Genomic DNA, 20,262 nt, shown 5'->3' on the forward strand with positions numbered 1-20,262 from the left:
GACCATCTCCTACAAGAGAGGATCGAACCATTGCCCCTCGACATTCAATGGTATTACCATCGCTGAATATCCCGCAATCAGCATCCTGGAGAATAAGCAATTTTGGACCCTATATCTAAGGAAGGATGTGCTGGGCTTGAAAAGAGTCCAAAGAAGGTTCATGTGAATGATCCCTGGAATGAAGAACTTGACGTATGAGGACCAGTTGAGGACTCTTGGTCTGTACTCATTGGAGTTTAGAAGGACGAGGTGGTGATCTTATTGAAACTTTCAGGATACTGAGAGGCCTGGATAGAGTGAATGTAGAGAGGATGTTTCCACTAGTAGGAGAAACTAGAACTCGAGGGCACACCTCAGACTGAAGGGACAATCCTTTAAAACAAAGATGAGGAGGACTTTCTGCAGCCAGCGGGTGGTAATCTGTGCAACACATTGTCGTAGAAGGCTATGGAGGCCAAGTCATTGAGTGTCTTCAAGACAGAGATAGATAGGTTTTTGATTAATAAGGGGATCAGGGGTTATGGGGCGAAGGCAGGAGAATGGGGATGAGAAGGATATCAGCCAGGATTGAATAGCAGAGCAGACTCGATGTGCTGAATGGACTAATTCTGCTCTTGTGTCTTGTGGTCTTATTGTCGTCATGTTCAAGGATATGGGACAAGTGCTGCTAGGTTGGAATTGCGTGAGATTAGGGAGTTATTGTCAGTGCAGACTCAATGTGCCAAAGGCTCATTGAGTGAGGAGTGGGTGAATGGACAGATTGGCTTTTCCCCCAAATGACAATTAATAACTTTGGAGCCATACACACAATAAACAGTGCCCGATTCTAGCCAAACACACAATAAACAGTGCCCCCATTGGAGCCATATACACAATAAACAGTGCACCCATTGGAGCCATATACACAATAATCAGTGCCCCAATAAAAGCAGTCAACTTTTATTATAGGAAATAGCAACCCCCTTTCTGCATGTTCCCTCTTGTTTTTTGATTCTGTGGAACAAAACCACAGATTTGTAAAATGTGACCACCCCCAAAAAAAAATGAGCTCCCATCTAATGAAAACCGAATTCATTTGGTTAATATAAACTAGGCAAATTGATAATCACAAATTTGCTTGGTAAAATTGAAGGGATGAAATCTACACGGTCTTCCTACTCCAAAGGAATGAACAAGCAGTAGATGTACTGTGCTAGTAGCAACGCAATACAAAGCAATTGTCTTTTAAAATCAGAATTGTGTTATGGTGAGTGGCACGGTGGCACTTTGGTTAACACTGCTGCCTACGGCGTTGAGGACCAGGGTTCGACCACGGCCCTGGGTCACTGTTCACGTGGAGTTTGCACATTGAATGAAATGACATGAAAATTGCTTATTGTCACGAGTAGGCTTCAATGAAGTTACTGTGAAAAACCCCTAGTCACCACATTCCTGTATGAAGGGAGGCTTGTATGGGAATTGAACTGTGCTGCTGGCCTGCCTTGGTCTGCTTTAAAAGCCAGCGATTTAGCCCAGTGTGCTAAACCTGCCCCTTCTCCACGAATCTGCGTGGGTTTCAGCCCCACAATCCAAAGATGTGCAGAGTAAGTGGATTGGCTGCGCTGAATTACCCCTTAATTGTAAAAAAAATAATTGGGTACTCTAAATTTATTTAAAAAGGAGAGAAAAAAAATTGTTATGGTGCAAATGCCTTAGATTTCCCAGTACTTTACCACCCAGGAATAAGATTTAAAATTCTAAGTAACTGTGGTGAATTGCGAGTCAAAGCTTTTGTTTTGCAGTCGTCCTCTGCTTGCCTGAACATGTCTATAGCTATGTGGTTCTGAAAGAAATGGTCCACTTGATGGAAATGATTCGGAGCCTTGGTGCTGTTATGAACCTTTTTAAAAAATAAATTAGAGTACCCAATTCATTTTTTTCAATTAAGGGGCAATTTAGCATGGCCAATCCACCTAGCCTGCACATAGAACATAGAACAGTACAGCACAGAACAGGCCCTTCGGCCCTCGATGTTGTGCCAAGCAATGATCACCCTACTCAAACCCACGTATCCACCCTATACCCGTAACCCAACAACCCCCCCTTAACCTTACTTTTTAGGACACTACGGGCAATTTAGCATGGCCATTCCACCTAACCCGCACATCTCTTTGGATTGTGGGGGTGAAACCCACGCAGACATGGGGAGAATGTGCAAACTGCACATGGGACAGTGACCCAGAGCCTGGATCGAACCTGGGAACCTTGGTGTCGTGAGGCTGCAGGGCTAACCCACTGCGCCACTGTGCTGCCCGCTATTATGAACCTTGACACAATCTTGTTCATAGTACTTCTGTGAGCTTAATTGCAATGGATAGAGATTTTAAACTCGTGGATTTTTATGGACTGTCTTTTGTAAACAGTATTATCTTATTTCAAAATCATGCTCACTCCCAACTTAATTATATTTATTACAAATTAAGAAACCTACAAAACTAAACAGTACCATCCATTGATATGAAAGAGCTCATTGAAAGGCTGTACTGTTTGTAATTTTTCCTAACGGTGGTAACTAATGGCGCAGTATATTTCCATTGATTTCACCCACGCAGTTGGCTGCATACAGTCCCAAAGGTGTTTGACATGGGTCTATTTGACTTTGGAGCAGCATTGCAGCTGATTCGTTTTTATTCTCGCGTGCAAGGCTTTGGCAGGGCTTTCACTCCCTACCTCTCTCACTATTGTGTGGCAGCCACAGTCCAGAAACGAGTCCCTCTGGAAATTGGGAGTGGGTAGTAAATTCAGCCCTGCCAGTAATTGGCACATCCAGTGAACAAAAAAAAAGAGCTATTGGATAATGGTCAGAAACCATGTAATTTGTTTCCACTGAGGTAGCTCTTGCTCCTTTTCGGATGGTGTAATAGTGCTTTTCAAACTTTTTTTCCTCCCCGGGACTCACTTTTTTCAAGTGACCCACGCTGGCCAACCCACTCTAATGTGACAGGTGAGCCTTGTTGGTCCTCAAGATTTCACTCAATGGGCTTTGCGTCCTGTCTCAGGCTGGCTGAGACAGGAGGAAGGAAATGCTGCAAAGGCTGCACTGGCCCAGAGTAACTGGAGCTCTCTCTCTCCCTCTTACCCCCCCCCACCCCCCAAAATATCTGGGCTATCCATAATCATTTCAATTTCGTTCTCCCTATCAATGTTCATCTCTCTACAAATTACTATGCATATCACATCATATTAGATTGGCCTCTTCTCCATGCCTGTGCCTTTATTTCTCTTTTTCAACATCTCTCATGCATTGCAAGTCTCAGGGTGGCGCAGTGGTTAGCACTGCTGCCTCACGGCGTCGAGGTCCCAGGTTCGATCCCGGCTCTGGGTCACCGTCAGTGTCGAGTTTGCACATTCTCCCCGTGTTTGTGTGGATTTCGCCCCCACAACCCAAAAGATGTGCAGGGTAGGTGAATCAGTCACGCTAAATTGCCCCTTAATTGGACAAAAAAATGAATTGGGTACTCTAAATTTATTTTTAAAAATGCAATGCAAGTCTCTCTTATCCTAGGTTTCTCCTGATGTATGACTTTTTTTTCTCCCCGTTTTATCCTTCTATTACCAGGAATTTATTTGTTTTCCTTGCTTCTCTTTCTGTTCCTATCTGGCCCAGTCACTCCCCCTCTCTTCATGCACCTTTATTTTTTTTCCCCGATCCCAAATGACTTTCAATTTTCTGCCATTTTTGCTTTCCTTCCCCCAGCATCATGCCTGTCTCAATTACTTCAGCGCTCTCGTATATCAAAGTCGAATTAGAGTTACAAAGCTTACAAAGATATGTCGGAAGAGTCATAGAGATAGACATAGAGAGATGGAAGTTAGGCTGTTTCCTTTTCAAATAATATAGTTTAAAAAAACTCAACTATGGAGTGCTTCAAAATCTGCCTGCCCCATTTTAACCATCTGTCACTCTACCTCTCTACTTTATGATGTTCAGTATTGGACAGATTCACAATAGTTTATTTATGGTAAGGCTGTGGATTTAAAATTAAGACTTTTTTTTTGTCCTGTGAAGTGCCCTTCAGCGCAGTAAAAGGGAAATGAACCCGTTGCCTCCAAATGTCTAGTCATACATCGGTATCGAGAAAATAATCCTAATCCTGAAACCAAGGAGACTGCAGAATTGCCCAGTGATGCCACTGACAAAAGGGGGTTGCTTTCTTGCTGGTGTGTGGACATCGCTGTACACAGTTCTGGGTAGATAGCAATGTTGCAGATGTTTTAGAACAACTCGGCTGAGTGTGCTGCAAAGTTGTAGAGCTTTAATCTTCAGCAACATTGCCGGAATCTTTCAGGAACACCGGCGGGACCCCCTGCTCTGCAAAACATGGCACCCACCCACGGGTTGCAACCCGCACTTTGAAAAACCCTGGAGTAATAGGACAATTGAGACATTAAACCTGGACGATTCTTGATGTAACTAGCTCGTACCATGCCTCAAAATGCATTTATACTCCGCCATTGAGTTGCCTTAGATTTAGTTTCTCTTTTTGAACATTCTGCTTCTTGCTTGTTTATAGTTTCGTGATGGTTGGCTGTCCTCTGGTATCTTGTCAAGTGGCCATTTTCTCCATGTGTGCATTTAGGAAATGTTGTTCAACTGTTCGATTGTGGCATATCAGGCCTAAGTGCTTGATGCTGATGTCCATACCTGGTATCACAGAATGAGTGGGTGTGCCAGATTGTGAAATTATCTTTGGTGTTTCTCACTTGATCTGGAGAAGTTTCATGGTGGACTAATTTGACAGGAGAGCCTTTCCTGTGATCTAAAGCCAACTGGGTAAATGCACCTTCTGAAATAAGACATACAGTCAGAGGTTCCTGATTAGATTTCTACAGTATTTATGTCAACTTCCCCTAGGCTGGGGAGAGAAGGGAAGGAAAGCGCCAGCCATCATTCTGCTTCTGATTGTCCTGAGTTTTATTTAGTGAAAGGTTTGGGTATAGATGTCGGGTATGGACTGGATCGGACAGTGCTTCTCTGGCTGACCATTTTTTGTACCATTTGGGTGAGAAATCAGAGGGCTGCTGCGGTTATAGGTCTGCAGCCCAGCAAGGGTTGCTTGTTTCGGGAGAAGAATGTAGACAGTTGGCCAAAAGATAGATTATCCAGACTGATTCAGCGCTCTTTGTGAAAATCATCTAGTTTCAGATTTAAAACTTTTATTTTAGAATTTTTATAATCTAATTGTGGTGGTCACATTGAGCTTTTTGAAAATGTTAATGCTTCGCTCAACACCTGGAGCTCCCTGTTTGATATTTTCCCACACATGCTTTCTTTTCTAATTTCTTTTCTTGTTATAAACTTAGAGTATCCAATAATATTTTCCAGTTAAGGGGCAATTTAGCGTGGCCAATCCACCTAACCTGCACATCTTTGGGTTGTGGGGCAGTGACCCAGGGCCAGGATTGAACCCGGGTCCTTGGCACCGTGAGGCAGCTGTGCTGACCACTGCACCATCATGCTGCCCTTTCAAATGCTTTCTAAAAGAGATCATTGGATTGGGAGTCTTCCCCACCCTTCCTAACCTGTATTATATTTTTGTGACTGGAAAAGGATGATGGATTTATTTCTTCAATTTAAAAACTGGCACCACTAACCGTAGGCTTATTTAGGTCAATGGGACCTTGTTATAGTAATTTGATACCAAATCACTCCAGTTCCATCACATTGACCTTCAAAGCCAAACCTCCTGAAGGTTAAGATAGATGTTTGAGGCTTATTGATCAGCAGGTACACATTCTGTTCATCATGTCACAAATGCCTTTGTCTGTTTGAGTACTGCTATAATGAAAATCCTCAATCCTCATACTTGATCTGCATGTCGTACTGACAAAAGTGCCTCTTTCAGGTTCTATTGAGAATTGAGTCTGACCTACTTTGTGTGCACGTAAGCAGTTACGTTGGTGATTTGCACTGCAACTCGTATTGTTTGTGCTGCTCTTACTCCATCGTGGAACTATTGTTTTAATATGAAGCACCTTTTCTTTGAATATTTGTGTTCCATAATGCAGTTGAACATGTAGTTACTGTATCAAGGATTTTGAGAAAGTGGGAGTAAAGTGATGGCGTTTTCAAAGAACTGGTGCTGCTACTATGGACAAAATATTCACCACCTGTTCTGCAAGATTCTTAACTGCTTTTCTGACATTTTTAAAAAGCAAATCTTCTCTCACACCGTTTTTTCCCTCCTGGGGAAATGCCGAAAGGATCCCTGAGCTGTTTAGCAGCCCATTGAACTGCATTGTGAAGGCTCCATTTGTGGCCAAACAGTCCTGGCATTGTACTTTAACATGGTCCAGAGTTTTTGGTCCAGAGGTAGGGTTCTACTACTGTGCCACATGGCCTCCACAATTCTTTGAATCCTGAGGACTGAAAAAAGGCAGGAATAGATGTCTGACCCTTTTTCACACAACAGCATATTTTGCCTTGTCTATTTTTCCTATACATACTGCGGATCATGGTAGCATGTTATGCTTCTGATTATTATGATCTTGAACATTTAAAATTATTTTTAAAAATAAATTTAGAGTACCCAATTATTTTTTTTCCAATTAAGGGGCAATTTAGCATGGCCAATCCACCTACCTTGCACATCTTTGAGTTGTGGGGGTGAAACCCACGCAGACACGGGGAGAACGTGCAAAAGCCACACGAACAGTGACCTGAACCGTGATGGAACCTGGGTCCTCAGCGCTGGCACTAAGCAATCTTGAACAAATTGCCATTATGTAGGTGGGGGAAATGCTGTGGAGAAGTTTGAGAGTGAGGGTTATGAATTTGACTATGGGGAGGGAGAGGTCTGTGTGAGTGGGGTTTATAGGTAGGCAGGATGGTGCAGAACAGGATTTGGATGACCATGGTTTTGAAGATCAACACAGACTGGCTTTCAAGTGTTGGGGAGGTTGAGTCCAAATGTAACCATGTGATGATGAGGATTTCAGCAGCTAATGTGGGGAGAAGCAGGTGATAGCGGTGGAAGCAAATTTAATTTGTAGTTGAATAGGTGAAAAAGTGGAAGAAAGATTTGCATTTATGTCTTTCAAGACCCGAGGCATACCCAAGTGCTTGACAACCAATGCAGTATTTTTGAAATGTAGTCAATATTGTAATGGAGGAGGCACAGCGACCAATCAGCACTTAGCAAGCCTCCACAGCAGTGTGATGATTACCAGATAATCTGTTTTGGAGGGATTAAGATGGGCCAGAATAACTGCTCTCTTCCTCCAAAGTGGTGATCGTGGGCCCTTTTCCATTCTCCCTAGAACAGGCCGGTCCATGGTTTGACATCTCATCAGATAGGTTGTACCTCCAATAGTGCAGCATCTCCCTCAAAACTGTCAATCTAGTTTGTGCTAGAATCAACTAGCAGGACTTGACCCATAAGGCAAGAGTAGTATCAACTGAGCACTGATGACCCTATCAAGAGGACAGTTGGTCAGAGGAGTGAAGTTGAGTCATGACATTTCTTTATTGAAGCTTATGCAGTCTCATAGAATGTCTAAAGTGGGCTCAGCTGATGATTTGGTACTTGTACTTGAGCGCAGTAAAGCTTCAATACTTTTGAACATTAGTCGTGAGTAAAACAGCCAAGCTAATCTAAAAGCACAGTTTGGTAGATTACAAGATCAAAGCAACTTTCTAAATCTGGAAAAGGAAAGGATTCATCGATTAAACAGATTTTATATTGTGACTGGAGAACTGCAGGAAGGTTTTCTCCCTGGTCGATGTATAAGCTCCTGTTAGGAACACGCATTGAGAATGGAGGTAATATGGGTGTCATGTGGCGCAGTGATTAGCACTGGGACTGTGGCGCTGAGGACCCGGGTTCGAATCCCAGCCCTGGGTCACTGTCCGTGTGGAGTTTGCAAATTCTCCCCATGTCTGCGTGGGTTTCACCCCCACAGTCCAAAGATGTGCCGGTTAGGTGGATTGGCCATGCTAAATTGCCCCTTAAGTGGGGGGAAAAAAATAATTGGGTACTCTAAATTTATTAAAAGAGAATGGAGGTAATTGGCGTTCTGAAGAGATAAATGTACGGAACTGTAAAGCTAAGTTTCAGTAGATTTTTAAAAAACTTACTAGAGGTAGACGGGAGCAATTTGAAGATTAATTGTGAATCTTGAGGGTAAGGACCCTGTAGTCTGGCTTTCCCAGAGACAGAAAAGAAACAAATCTTAAATTGTGAAATAAAATAGAAAATTCTGAATCCACAACACTCAAGTGTGAGGGCACAACATGGGACAATGTTTTGCTTGAAAATCCTTGGACCCCCAAAAAATTTGTGAACCTTTGAGCAGTATTGACTCTTGGGGTGGTGAATGGAACACACTGTGGTAGTAGCACTGCTCAATTACCGAAGCATAAACACAGCCAACGACAAGAATGCGGCTGATTCACCATCAGCCTGTCTCGTAAATATAAATTGCGTAAAGGATTCTGAAAATCTGGCATTGGAATAATTGGCTGCTGTTTCTGCAAGCCAAGGGCATGGTGCCAATGTCTGTCTACACCGGTTACTGTACCTAGCAGTCAGGCCCCTGTAAATCAGCTGAAAGTCCAGCAGCAGGCTGTAAGGCAAATTGAGTGCCACCAGTTGGCCATCTTCTCACTGGCCATGATTCTGTCAATTATAAACAATGGACAGCATTCTTGTTGCTAGGGCACTCTTGAGATTTGTTGGTGGTATCATGCCGCCAGCATTCTGTATTTCACAGTGCTTAATTTTACATTTTAATGAGGCCTATTCCATATGACTTTGTGTCAGTATTCTTTAAATAGTTTAAAAGTGTCATCAATGCTTATACATAAAGAAGAGCATATGGTACAGATTTCAGTCCCCGCCACCCCTGATCCTTCAATTTAAAATGGTCCATATTATGGGCTTGGTGTGTCTCGAGCCTCGAGGTCTGCATTTCAGGCATTTATTTTTCACCTGAGTTGACTTGTTTGTTTTCTGGATCAGTGTTAGTGCCTTCACGTTGCCTCATTGGATGCATCGAGGTCTGTTAGTGTCAGTAACTTTGCATCAGATTAATGGGCAAGTTGACTTTGTAATTGGTATCTGAGGCTTCATTGTAGATATAGATATTGCGCTGTGAAAATGCTTGGGCACTGTAATTTCAGTAGCACCGCTCAAGTGATTGAGCTAGTGCCTGTTCTGGAACGTTATCACATTGTGTTGAATACAATTGTGTGCATTAGTTCAGCTAATTGTATCAACCTATCCAAACTGTGGATCAGAGAGTAAGAATAGGCAACCCTCCATAACCTCTATCCAGGTATTCAGCAGTACATAGGAAAAAGAGGGAAGGGAAAGTTTTTGTTCATTTATGGGATGTGGGCGTCATTGGTAAACACAGCAATTATTGCCCATCCCTAATTGCCCTTGAGCAGATGGTGGTGTATGTGTACGCGCCGTCCTTATAGGAAGAGAATTCCAATAAATGCTGGCCTAACCAGCGACGCCCTCATCCCATAAATGAATTTAAAAAAAAGAATGGCGATATATTTCCAAGTCAGCATATTGTGTCTTTGTAAGGGGAACTTGCAGGTGGTTGTCCCATGCATCTGGTGGCCTCTTCCTTCTAGATCCTAGAGCTTCTGGGTTTGGCAGGTGCTGTCAAAGAGGTTTTGGTGAGTTGCTGCAATGCATCTTGTAGATGGTGCACATTGCTGCCACTGTGGTGCTGGAGGGAGTGAATGTTTAAGGTGATGGGTGGGGTTCCAGTCAAGCAGGTTCCATCACTTTACTGATGTTTTTGAGAGTAGTCTGATGGGATGTCAATTGACTGGGTTGGATTTGTCCTGCTTTTTGTGGATAGGACATACGTGCAAATTTTCCACATGGTCGTATAAATGCCATTGTTATAGCTGGAACATGGAAGGGAAATATTGCAGGAAAGATCCATCAAATGTTACATCCCTTTAAGACATCCCTGAGCTACAAGGAAATATTGAACAGATTGTTTACTCTGGAGGAAAGACTTGAAGGAAGGTTTGAAAACCTTCAATTCTTAACAGACAATATAACCTCAGTAATATGTTTTGGAATTTCTCCCAATTTGGGAAAACGCAAACTTGATTGGAAAATGGTAGCTGGGGGAATATGTGGAACAGACCAGTAGAGAGGCAGATCCTGAAAGATTTAAGGATCGGAAGGCCAAGTGTAGTATCTGCTCGGCCTTTTGGCTCAGATCTGATCTGTCTTGCTTGTGGAGACCATAAATTGGATTCAATTTGAATTGGTTTTTGGAGCAGGCAAGGAGCTGGATTAGGGGTTTGCCTCTGTCCACACTCTGAGCCCTGGCTTTGTAACTCAGAAAAAGTAATTTTAAAAAAAAGAAAGATTTAAGGGACCACTACGTACATGTTTGAGGGGCTAGCGATTATGGTCGTTAGCTTTTAGGACAAGTCTGAAGATCTGCAGTGTCTTTTCTTGCTCTGTTTCTTCCCAGTTCCTATTTTTCTGCTGCAAACTGTCTGTTTTGAATTTCGTGCAAGAATGCTACTAGTTTAGATTTCTGGTAGTGTTTTTTGGAACTGGTGGCAAAGGAGGTCAATATCAGCTATTCCTGATTGGCTGGATGGGGGTCTGTGTTTCTTCTAGTATTTGGAGACCTTCCTGAAGGTAAGGCTGGGACAAATTCTCAGTGCACTATGAAAAATCGCTCTGCGCATATGTGCTATGATATGGATGCATCATATCATTTGAAACATTCCAGCTTGCTTTGTATTGCTATGCCATTGTAGGGGATGTGACATTGCCAAATTGGATTGTACTGCAAAATCAGTCTTGCAAGCCAATGCAAATTTTTACAAGTCTTGCTGCTCTAGTGCAGAACGTTTACTGATCCACATGGCAAGAGTCAAAAATCAGTGACGTTTCCTTCGCAATCTAGTTTATCTGGTTACCAGCTGCAGAACACTTAGGCAGCAGTAGTTATAGCAATTATGGCATTTGGCGTCAGCAAGTTGCAAAATTGAATTTGAATCTGGTAATAATTGGCTAGTACTGAATTAAAGTAATCATGAAACTTGCTGGCTTGTTACCTCTGAATGCATCATGCAATTGCCGTCTAGTCCGGTGCGCACGTCCCGCACAGCGGGTTTTCTTTGACTGCCTTCTGAAGTGGCGTGGGAAGTTTCTCCATTGTAAAAACAGCCACTACTTTGGGACAGCTGAGGGATGGCGCAGTGGTTAGCATCGCTGGCTCACAGCACTGAGGACCCGGGTTCGATCAAAAGTGTCTCGATTGCAGGCAAACAGAATTGCAACTTATTCAATGTATTAATTTTTAAAAATGTTTTACAGGCGGCAGCAGGGATCCTGTGTTACGTGGGGGCCTATGTCTTCATTACGTACGACGACTACGACCACTTCTTTGAAGATGTGTACACGCTAATTCCTGCGGTTGTCATCATTGGGGTTGGGACACTCCTGTTTATCATCGGTTTGATTGGCTGTTGTGCTACTATCCGTGAAAGCCAATGTGGCCTGGCAACTGTAAGTATTCTGAATGATATTGTACCTGAACAAATAAGTTAATTTGAGGTAAAATGTGCTGTCTCAAGCACACCAGTTTCAAAATTGTAGTTGAAATGCAGTTAAAATAGATCTCATTAAAATATTTTTGCCTTGGGTGGCACAGTGGTTAGCACTGCTGCCTCATGGCACTGAGGACCTGGGTTCGATCGCGGCCCCGGGTCACAGTCCGTATGGAGTTTGCACATTCTCCTCGTGTCTGCGTGGGTCTCACCCCCACAACCTAAAATGATGTACAGGTTAGGTGGATTGGCCATGCTAAATTGCCCCTTAATTGCGGGGGGAAAAATTGGGTACTCTAAATTTTTTTTAAAAAGTAAATGAGAAAACTGTAACTAACTTCCTAAACCTGACACTATATTCCAATTAAGCAAACTGATATATTTCATATACCACTCATGAGTAAAGGTTTCAACTAACTTTTAAAAAAAATATAAATTAAGGGGCAATTTAGCGTGTTCAATCTTGCAAACCTACCTCGCACGTCTTTGGGTTGTGGGGGCCGAAACCCACGCAGACACGGGGAGAATGTGCAAAATCCACACGGACAGTGACCCAGAGCCAGGATCGAACCTGGGACCTCGGTACTGTGAGACTGCAGTGCTAACCACTGAGCTTACTTTTTCTATGTGAAGAATCTTTTGGGTGAGAACTGTTCAGGACCAAACTGAAACATTTCTGTCTGGATGCGAGTTCTAGGACCAACTGCCTTTTCAGACATATCTGGCTTCTCACATTCACTACCCAAATCAGAAGGCATTCTTTGTCTCTTCTTACATGATGTTCCTTTGGCTTGTTTAATCAGGATCAAACACAATGAACCCCATAAATTATCTACCCCCAGGCATCCTACAAATATAAACAATACCTAAGTAGCTAGCTATCTGTAAACCAGTAAATGGTTCTTAAGATCTATTAGCAGAACACTTCACCTGCAAATCAATGACCTACCTTTTACGACACCTTAATCACAGCTCTAGCAGACATACTGTCTGCATGCATCCTGACTCCGGTTTAATAACATTACTTAAAAAAAATGACATTCTTACAGTCGTCACATCTGCCACCGTTGTATAATCTTTAGCAAGTTAATTGCTTTTCAATTGACTGCATGAATAGATGCGTGTGTGGGTGACAACATTAAAAGATATTGCCTTGAGTATACTAACCCTAATGATGCACAGCAGCAAAGCAGTTTGAAATTTGATTGACTCCACATCTCTGATCATCCCACTTGCATTATTTATCTTCCTGGTCAATACTACTTAAAGAAAACGGCCGGGATATTTAAATTTGGTTATTTAAATAAGTTTGGTGTCGAAAGCTCAGTAGTAATGCTGACCATGAAACTTAGTAGATTGTGGTCAAAACCCTCCTGGCTATCTGCTCCTCTATATCTCGGACCCACAAAGCAGCATGGACGGAATCATAGCGCTCCTGAAAGAGTTTGGAGCCTTCTCGGGCTACAAACTCAACATGAGCAAAAGTGAGATCTTCCCAGTACACCCGCAAGGGGGGGGGGGGGCAGCGCTAAAGGGCCTGCCGTTCAAACAAGCCCGAAATAAATTCCGCTACCTGGGGATCCAAATAGCCCATGACTGGAAAGGGGTCCACAAATGGAACCTCACCAGCCTGACGGAGGAAGTTAAAAAGGACCTGCAAAGATGGAACACACTCCCGCTCTCCCTCGCGGGGAGAGTCCAGACGATCAAAATGAACGTACTGCCCAGGTTCCTTTTCCTGTTTAGATCCATTCCGATCTACATCCCCAAGGCCTTTTTCAAAGCGCTGGACAAACATATCATGGCGTTCGTATGGGGGGGTAAAAATGCTAGGATCCCAAAGAAGGTCATACAAAAAACAAAATCCAGGGGGGGGCTAGCCCTCCCGAATCTACAATTCTATCACTGGGCGGCAACAGCCGAGCGAGTAAGGGGATAGATCCAGGAGCCAGAAGCCGAGTGGGTGCATGCGGAGGAGGCCTCCTGCATGGGAACCTCCCTCCGGGCCCTCGCCACGGCAGCACTCCCATCCCCACCCAAAAAACACTCCACCAGCCCAGTGGGGACAGCCACCCTCCAATCCTGGAACCAACTGCGGCAGCAATTTGGCCTGTACAAAATGTTGGACAAGGCTCCCATCTGCAACAACCATAGGTTCAAACCAGCACTGACCGACGCCACCTTCAAAAGGTGGAGGCAGGACGGGGGGACACTGACAGTCAGGGACCTATACACGGACGACAGGATCGCAACACTGGACGAACTGACAGAGAAATTTCAGCTAGCTGGGGGGAACGAGCTACGGTACCTGCAGCTCAAAAACTTCCTACGAAAGGAGACAGGGACGTACCCACAACCGCCACGACAGACACTATTGGAAGACCTACTGGACGCAAGTATCCTAGAGAAAGGGAACTGTAGTGACATGTATGACCGACTGGTAGACAGGGACGACACCGTTCTGGACGCAACAAGAAGGAAATGGGAGGACGACCTGGGGATGGAGATAGGGTGGGGACTCTGGAGCGAAGCACTGCATAGGGTCAACTCCACCTCCACGTGCGCAAGGCTCAGCCTGACGCAACTAAAAGTGGTACATAGAGCCCACTTAACGAGAAACCGTATGAGTAGGTTCTTCCCGGAGGTGGAGGACAAATGTGAGCGGTGCCAGAGAGGCCCGGCCAACCACGCCCACATGTTCTGGTCTTGCCCCAGACTTGTGCAGTACTGGACAGCCTTCTTCGAGGCAATGTCCAAAGTGGTGGGGGTGAGGATGGAGCCATGCCCGATAGTGGCGGTCTTCGGGGTTTCAGACCAGCCAGATCTATTCCTGGGGAGGAGGGCGGACGCCCTTGCCTTTGCCTCCCTGATTGCCCGCCGTAGAATCCTGTTTGGCTGGCGGTCAGCAGCACCACCCAGAGCTGCAGACTGGCTGTCCGACCTCTCGGAATCTCTCCAAATGGAGAAAATCAAATTCGCCATCCGAGGGTCGGACGACGGCTTCCACAGAACGTGGGAGCCATTCATGCAACTGTTCCGGGACCTGTTTGTGGCCAACGTACATGAGGAAGAATAGTCGGGTGGCCAAGAACCAGGGGAAAATGGGCGGGAATCGGGGGAAGGTAGCCGGGGGGAGGGGGGGGGGGGGGGGCTACGGGCTCGGTATGGGGGTTTGATGGCAAGCCAAGGCCCAAAACCAAACTATAATTAAATGCCTATAAACATGTGCCTCGGCCATATTGGGGAATGTAAAATATGTATGCTGGCTAAAGGGGGCGGCCACAATTATTGTTATGAAGATGCTTACCTGTAAATATTCATGTAAAAAATTTTTGTGTTTTCCTTTTTTTTTCTTTTTTTTCTCTCTCTCTAATAACTTGTAATTTGTCATATATGAAATATGAAAACTCAATAAAAAACATTTATAAAAAAAAACCCTCCTGGCTTATTAAAAAGGTGCAACTATAGAGAGGAAGGCAGGCAGGGGGTTTGGGTCTTCTGAACCTGTTGTATTATTACTGGGCGGTGAATGTGGAGAAGGTACGGAGCTGGGTCAGAGGGGTTGATTCCCAATGGGTCAGAATGGAGGAGAGTTTCGGTAGGGGGTCGGGATTGAAGGCGCTAGCGACAGCGCCGCTCCCGACGGCCCCGGGGAGATACTCGGGGAGTCCGGTAATAATAGCTTCGTTGAAAATTTGGAGGCAGTTTTTTTTTTTTTTTTTTAAATTTAGTGTACTCAATTCATTTTTTCCAATTAAGGGGCAATTTAGAGTAGCCAATTCACCTACCCTGCACATCTTTGGGTTGTGGGTGCGAAACCCACGCAAACACGGGGAGAATGTGCAAACTCCACACGGACAGTGACCCAGAGCCGGGATCGAACCTGGGACCTCAGCGCCGTGAGGCAACAGGGCTAACCCACTGAGCCACCATGCTGCCTTTTGGAGGCAGTTTTGACAGCACTTCGGGTTGGGGGCAGGGTCAAGGGGAATACCGATTCAGAGAAACCATAGATTTGGGCCAGGGAAGTGGGATGGACATTTTGGGAGATGGGAGGAGAAGGGAATTAGGACACTAAAAGATTTATTTCTTGGGGGTCGTTTTGCGGGATTGAAGGAGCTGGGAGCGAAGTATGGGCTGGAGCAGGGGAGAAATATTTAGATACATGCAGGTTTGAGACTTTGCCAGAAAGGAGATACAGAGCTTCCCAATAGAGCCGGCTTCCACATTGCTGGAGGAGGTGCTGACGACAGGGGGACTGCAGAAGGGGGTTAGTATCGGCAGTTTACGGGGCTATTTTGGAAGAGGAGAAGGCGCCGCTCGAAGGAATCAAGGCAAAATGGGAGGGAGAGTTGGGAAAGGGTATGGAGGCAGGGTTCTGGTGTGAGGTGCTCTGGAGGGTGAATGCCTCCACCTCGTGTGCAAGGTGGTGTATGGAGCGCACCTTACAAGGGTGATGATGAGCCGGCTCTTTGAGAGGGCAGAAGATGTGTGTGAACGTTGCAGGGAATGCCCCGCAAACCACGCAAACATGTTTTGGTCCTGTCCAAAGATCAAGGATTACTGGAAGGAGGTGTTTAGGGTAATCTCTAAAGTGGTGCACGTGAAACTGGACCCGGGCCCTCGGGAGGCCATATTCGGGGTGTTGGACCAGCTGGGGTTGGAAACGGACGCAGACGTTGTAGTCTTCGCCTCGTTGGTCGCCCGAAGGCGGATCCTGTTGGGATGGAGATCAAACTCTCCACCCTGTGCCCTGGCGTGGCGGGGGGACCTGCTGGAATTCTTAATGCTTTAAAAGGTCAAATTTGAACTGAGGGGAAGGATGGAGGGGGTTCTACAATTCATGGGCGTTATTCATTATGCATTTTCGAGAATTGGATCACATCGAACATTAGGGGGGTTGGGGGCTGGGAGGGTTGGGGAAGGGGAACTGTATGTGTTAATGGTGACTATGGGTGATTCCTCATTCCTTTTTGTCATTTGTTTATGTTAACATGCGGGCTAATGTTTGGGGGGTTTGGTGGGAGTATGGGACCGTTGCTATTGATATGGGGATTGACATTACACTCGTTACTGATTATTGTTTATTGTTGGGTGTAAATTTGGGAGAAAATGTGAAAAAGGAGAATAAAAAATATTTTAAAAATACCCTCCCGGCTTTTAGATGTCCTTTAGAGAAATAAACCTGTTGCCCTTACCCAGTCTCGTCTATATGTAACTCCAGATCCAAAGCAATGTGTTTGTCTCTGAACTTCCCTCTGGAATGGCCTAACAAGTCACTCTGTTGTATTCAAGAAGTTGACTCAGCTCCTCAAAGGCAGTTGGGGATGGGCTTTGCCAACAATGTTCACCTCCATGAATGAATAAAACAAAACAGTAACACAGGTTAACAATGCCAATGTCATTCTGCAGAAATTGAAATTATCTTTTTTTTCTCTTTTTTTTCCCCCCCAAAAGTTTGTGCTGATTCTCCTGTTAGTTTTCATCACAGAGTGGGTTGTCGTGGTACTTGGCTACATCTACAGAGCAAAGGTAAACTTAAATCCACAGTTGCTTGATATGCTTTAATTCCCAATAGTCGGGGTGCTAATACTAATTTCAAGTAAACGCGAAAAAATGGACCTTTGTCCGCAACTACAAAGCTGTAGGGCAAAAGAATGTCATTGATGTACTGCTAAGCATGTTATCTATGGATGTCAATTATAATAGTTTGTGCAATTGAATGACACTGTTTGTGGTTCAGGGACCTATAGTGTCTCTCATCCAGTTCCCAGCCAGGACATGCAAGTTCAGATCCCAGCTTTTCTTACAATTTTGCCTAACCATCAACAAAGCAAATGTAAAGTTAAATCACATTGCCCAGGGTTATAAGTCAGATGTGGTATGTACGCTATTACGATCAGACAATACCCTGAGTATTGCATCTATTTCTTATCGTAGACCAAAAGGGAGATATTTAAGCCCAAGGACGTATCTGGAGAGAAACCAGAAGACTGTTCACTCTGATCATAGCATCAATTTACGAAGTGTGACTGGCAAACCTTGGACTTTTCCACTTTGAAACACAACTTGAAAGGGTAGCAAAGATGCACAATCAATATCCTTGGGGTTACCATTGATCAGAAACTGAACTGGATAGCCATATTAATACTGTGGATACCAGGGCAGGTCAAAGGCTGGGAATCCTGCGGTGAGTAACTCTCCTCTTGACCCCCAAAAGCCTGTCCACTATCTACAAGGTGTCAGGAGTGTAATGGAATCCACTTGCCTGGATGAATGCAGTTCCAACAACACTCGAAGCTCAACACCATCCAGGACAAAGCTTGATTGCTCCTCCTTCCATAAACATTCACGCCCTCCACTGACGAACAGTGGCAATCGTGTACAATCTACAGGATGCACTGCAGTACCTCACCAAGGTTCGTTAGGCAGCTCCTTCCAAACGTACGACCACTACCATCTAGAAGCTCAAGGGCAGCAGATACCTGGGAACCCCACCACCTGGAGGTGCCCTTCCAAATCACTCACGGCCCTGACTTGGAAATATGCCGCTGTTCCTTCACAATCGCTGGGGCAATATCCTGGAACTCCTTCCCTAATAGCACAGTTGGTGTACCTACACCTCAAGGACCACAGCGGTTCGAGAAGGCAGCTCACCACCAACTTCTGAAGGGCAACTAGGGATGGGCAATAAATGCTTGCCGGACTAGCCAGCGCCTACATTAAAAAACTGAAGCCACATAAACAGGACAAGGGAACACCAGTTTAAAAAAAAAAGACAAGTTTAGGCTTGACATCAGGGAGTACTTTGCCCATTGATTAACACATGGGATAGGCAGTAGGGTAGTGGTGGTGAACCTTCAAAAGGAATTTATATACAAGAGCTAAATGCTGTAATAGCACCATGTGATCATTTTGGGTGGAGAAGCTGGAATAGGCCTCTTTCTTCCCCCCCCCCCCCCCCCAAAAAATCCCATCTGTCTATCCAATGCTTAACCAATAAGGCATTGTCTTCAGATGTAAGAGGAAGTATTTATAACCTGTATGTGGCACTCTGTTCTGAGGTGATCCATTCAGGTAATGAAATTGACTGTTGCATAGGTTTGGTAATTGGAAGGCAGCACGGTGGCACAGTGGTTAGCATTGCTGCCTACGGCGCTGAGGACCCGGGTTCGAATCCCGGCTCTGGGTCACTGTCCGTGTGGAGTTTGCACATTCTCCCCGTGTCTGCGTGGGTTTCACCCCCCAACAACCCAAAAGATGTGCAGGGTAGGTGGATTGGCTAAATTGCCCCTTAATTGGAAAAAATTATTGGGTACGCTAAATTTTTTTTTTTTTTTTTAAAGGTTTGGTAATTGGAAAAAGTATGCTTTGGATTCAGTAGTTTGTACTGTCGGCTGCTAACTTCATGGACTTTGTACATTTTGGCAGCTTTACTTCCATTGAAACCCCTTGCAACTATGTTCTCCTTGGTTCAACCCCGAGTCCCGTGAGTGTTGGTGTTAAGGGCTGAAAGAGCCAAGAGGTTCGTGCTGTTTAAACTCTTGTGGGTTTGCTGTCTGCTGCCAGAGTGCAAGTAATTTTCCCAAGGCCAATGCAAATGTCACACCCTGTTAAAGCCATTAAAGTGAAGTAAGGCAATCAATTTACAAGCTAATCTGCTTTGGTGATCCTGAAACACCCTCTCCAACAGCACTGTGGGCGTACCTATAAACACATGGACTGGCAGCAGTGCATGAAGGCAAATCTACATACACCACCGAGGAAAATTGGGGATGGGCAGCAAATCCTGGCCCAGCCAACAATGCCCACATCCTGTGAAATAATTTAAAAAAACATTAATCCACCATGACTGGCCAAGATGTAGCTACAAGAGAAATTTCATTTCTGAAAATGTACAGGGTCCATGTTGTAGTTATAATCTTGCACATAGCGCAAGTGAAGCTGGTCTGGGTAAAGTCACCTTGCAATATTGTAACAACACTAACCTTGTATCTTGCTGTTCAGCAACTTCTCATGAGCCTTTTTGTGTTTGAAGTGTTTTGATTCACTTCCCCGATTCGAGCATTACCTGAAGAATTCCGGACTATTAAGGAGCAAACATCGTAGTTATTTTCTGTTCTCTTTTTCTTTTGAAAGAAATGTGAGGAAAGCTTTATTGTAGCCGGCGCTCATGGTTTAATTTCATACTCGCAATGACGAAGAAAAACTACAATGCCTCACCCTTACTTTACTGTGAAATTAGTCCGCACGGGGCAGCCTAAACCTTGTTCTGTTCTGTGCAGGTGGAGGATGAAGTTGATAACAGTATTCAGAAAGTGTACAATGAATACAATGGAACGTACCCAGATGCTGCCAGCCGTGCAATTGATTATGTACAGAGACAGGTAGGAGTAATCAACGCTGATGTTCTCCGTTTTGTTTCACCATTCCCCCTTTCCCCCCGCATATCCTTTGATCCCCTTTGCCCCAATTGCTAAATCCAACTGCTTCTTGAAAGCATATAATGTTTTGGCCTCAACTGCTTCCTGTGGTAAAGATTTCCACAGGCCGACCACTCTCTGGATGAAGCAATTTCTCCTCCTCTCTGCCCTAAATGGTCTACCCCGTATCCTCAGATTATGATCCCTGGCTCTGGACACCCCCATCATTGAGAACATCCTTGTTGCATCTACCCGGTC

General features: G+C 44.6%; 1 protein-coding gene across 1 annotated transcript in view; it reads left to right on the plus strand.

The window, feature by feature from the left end:
• Positions 1 to 20,262, plus strand: part of LOC119956799 (tetraspanin-3-like) — a 58,643-nt gene that overhangs the window by 7,963 nt on the left and 30,418 nt on the right. The window contains exons 2-4 of the mRNA XM_038784231.1: positions 11,349 to 11,540; positions 17,039 to 17,113; positions 19,867 to 19,968. Coding sequence (XP_038640159.1) covers positions 11,349 to 11,540; positions 17,039 to 17,113; positions 19,867 to 19,968 — 369 coding nt within the window. The remainder of the gene's footprint in view (positions 1 to 11,348; positions 11,541 to 17,038; positions 17,114 to 19,866; positions 19,969 to 20,262) is intronic.

The sequence above is a fragment of the Scyliorhinus canicula genome, chromosome 24, assembly GCF_902713615.1.
Source record: "Scyliorhinus canicula chromosome 24, sScyCan1.1, whole genome shotgun sequence".
Classification (NCBI taxonomy): Eukaryota; Metazoa; Chordata; class Chondrichthyes; order Carcharhiniformes; family Scyliorhinidae; genus Scyliorhinus; species Scyliorhinus canicula.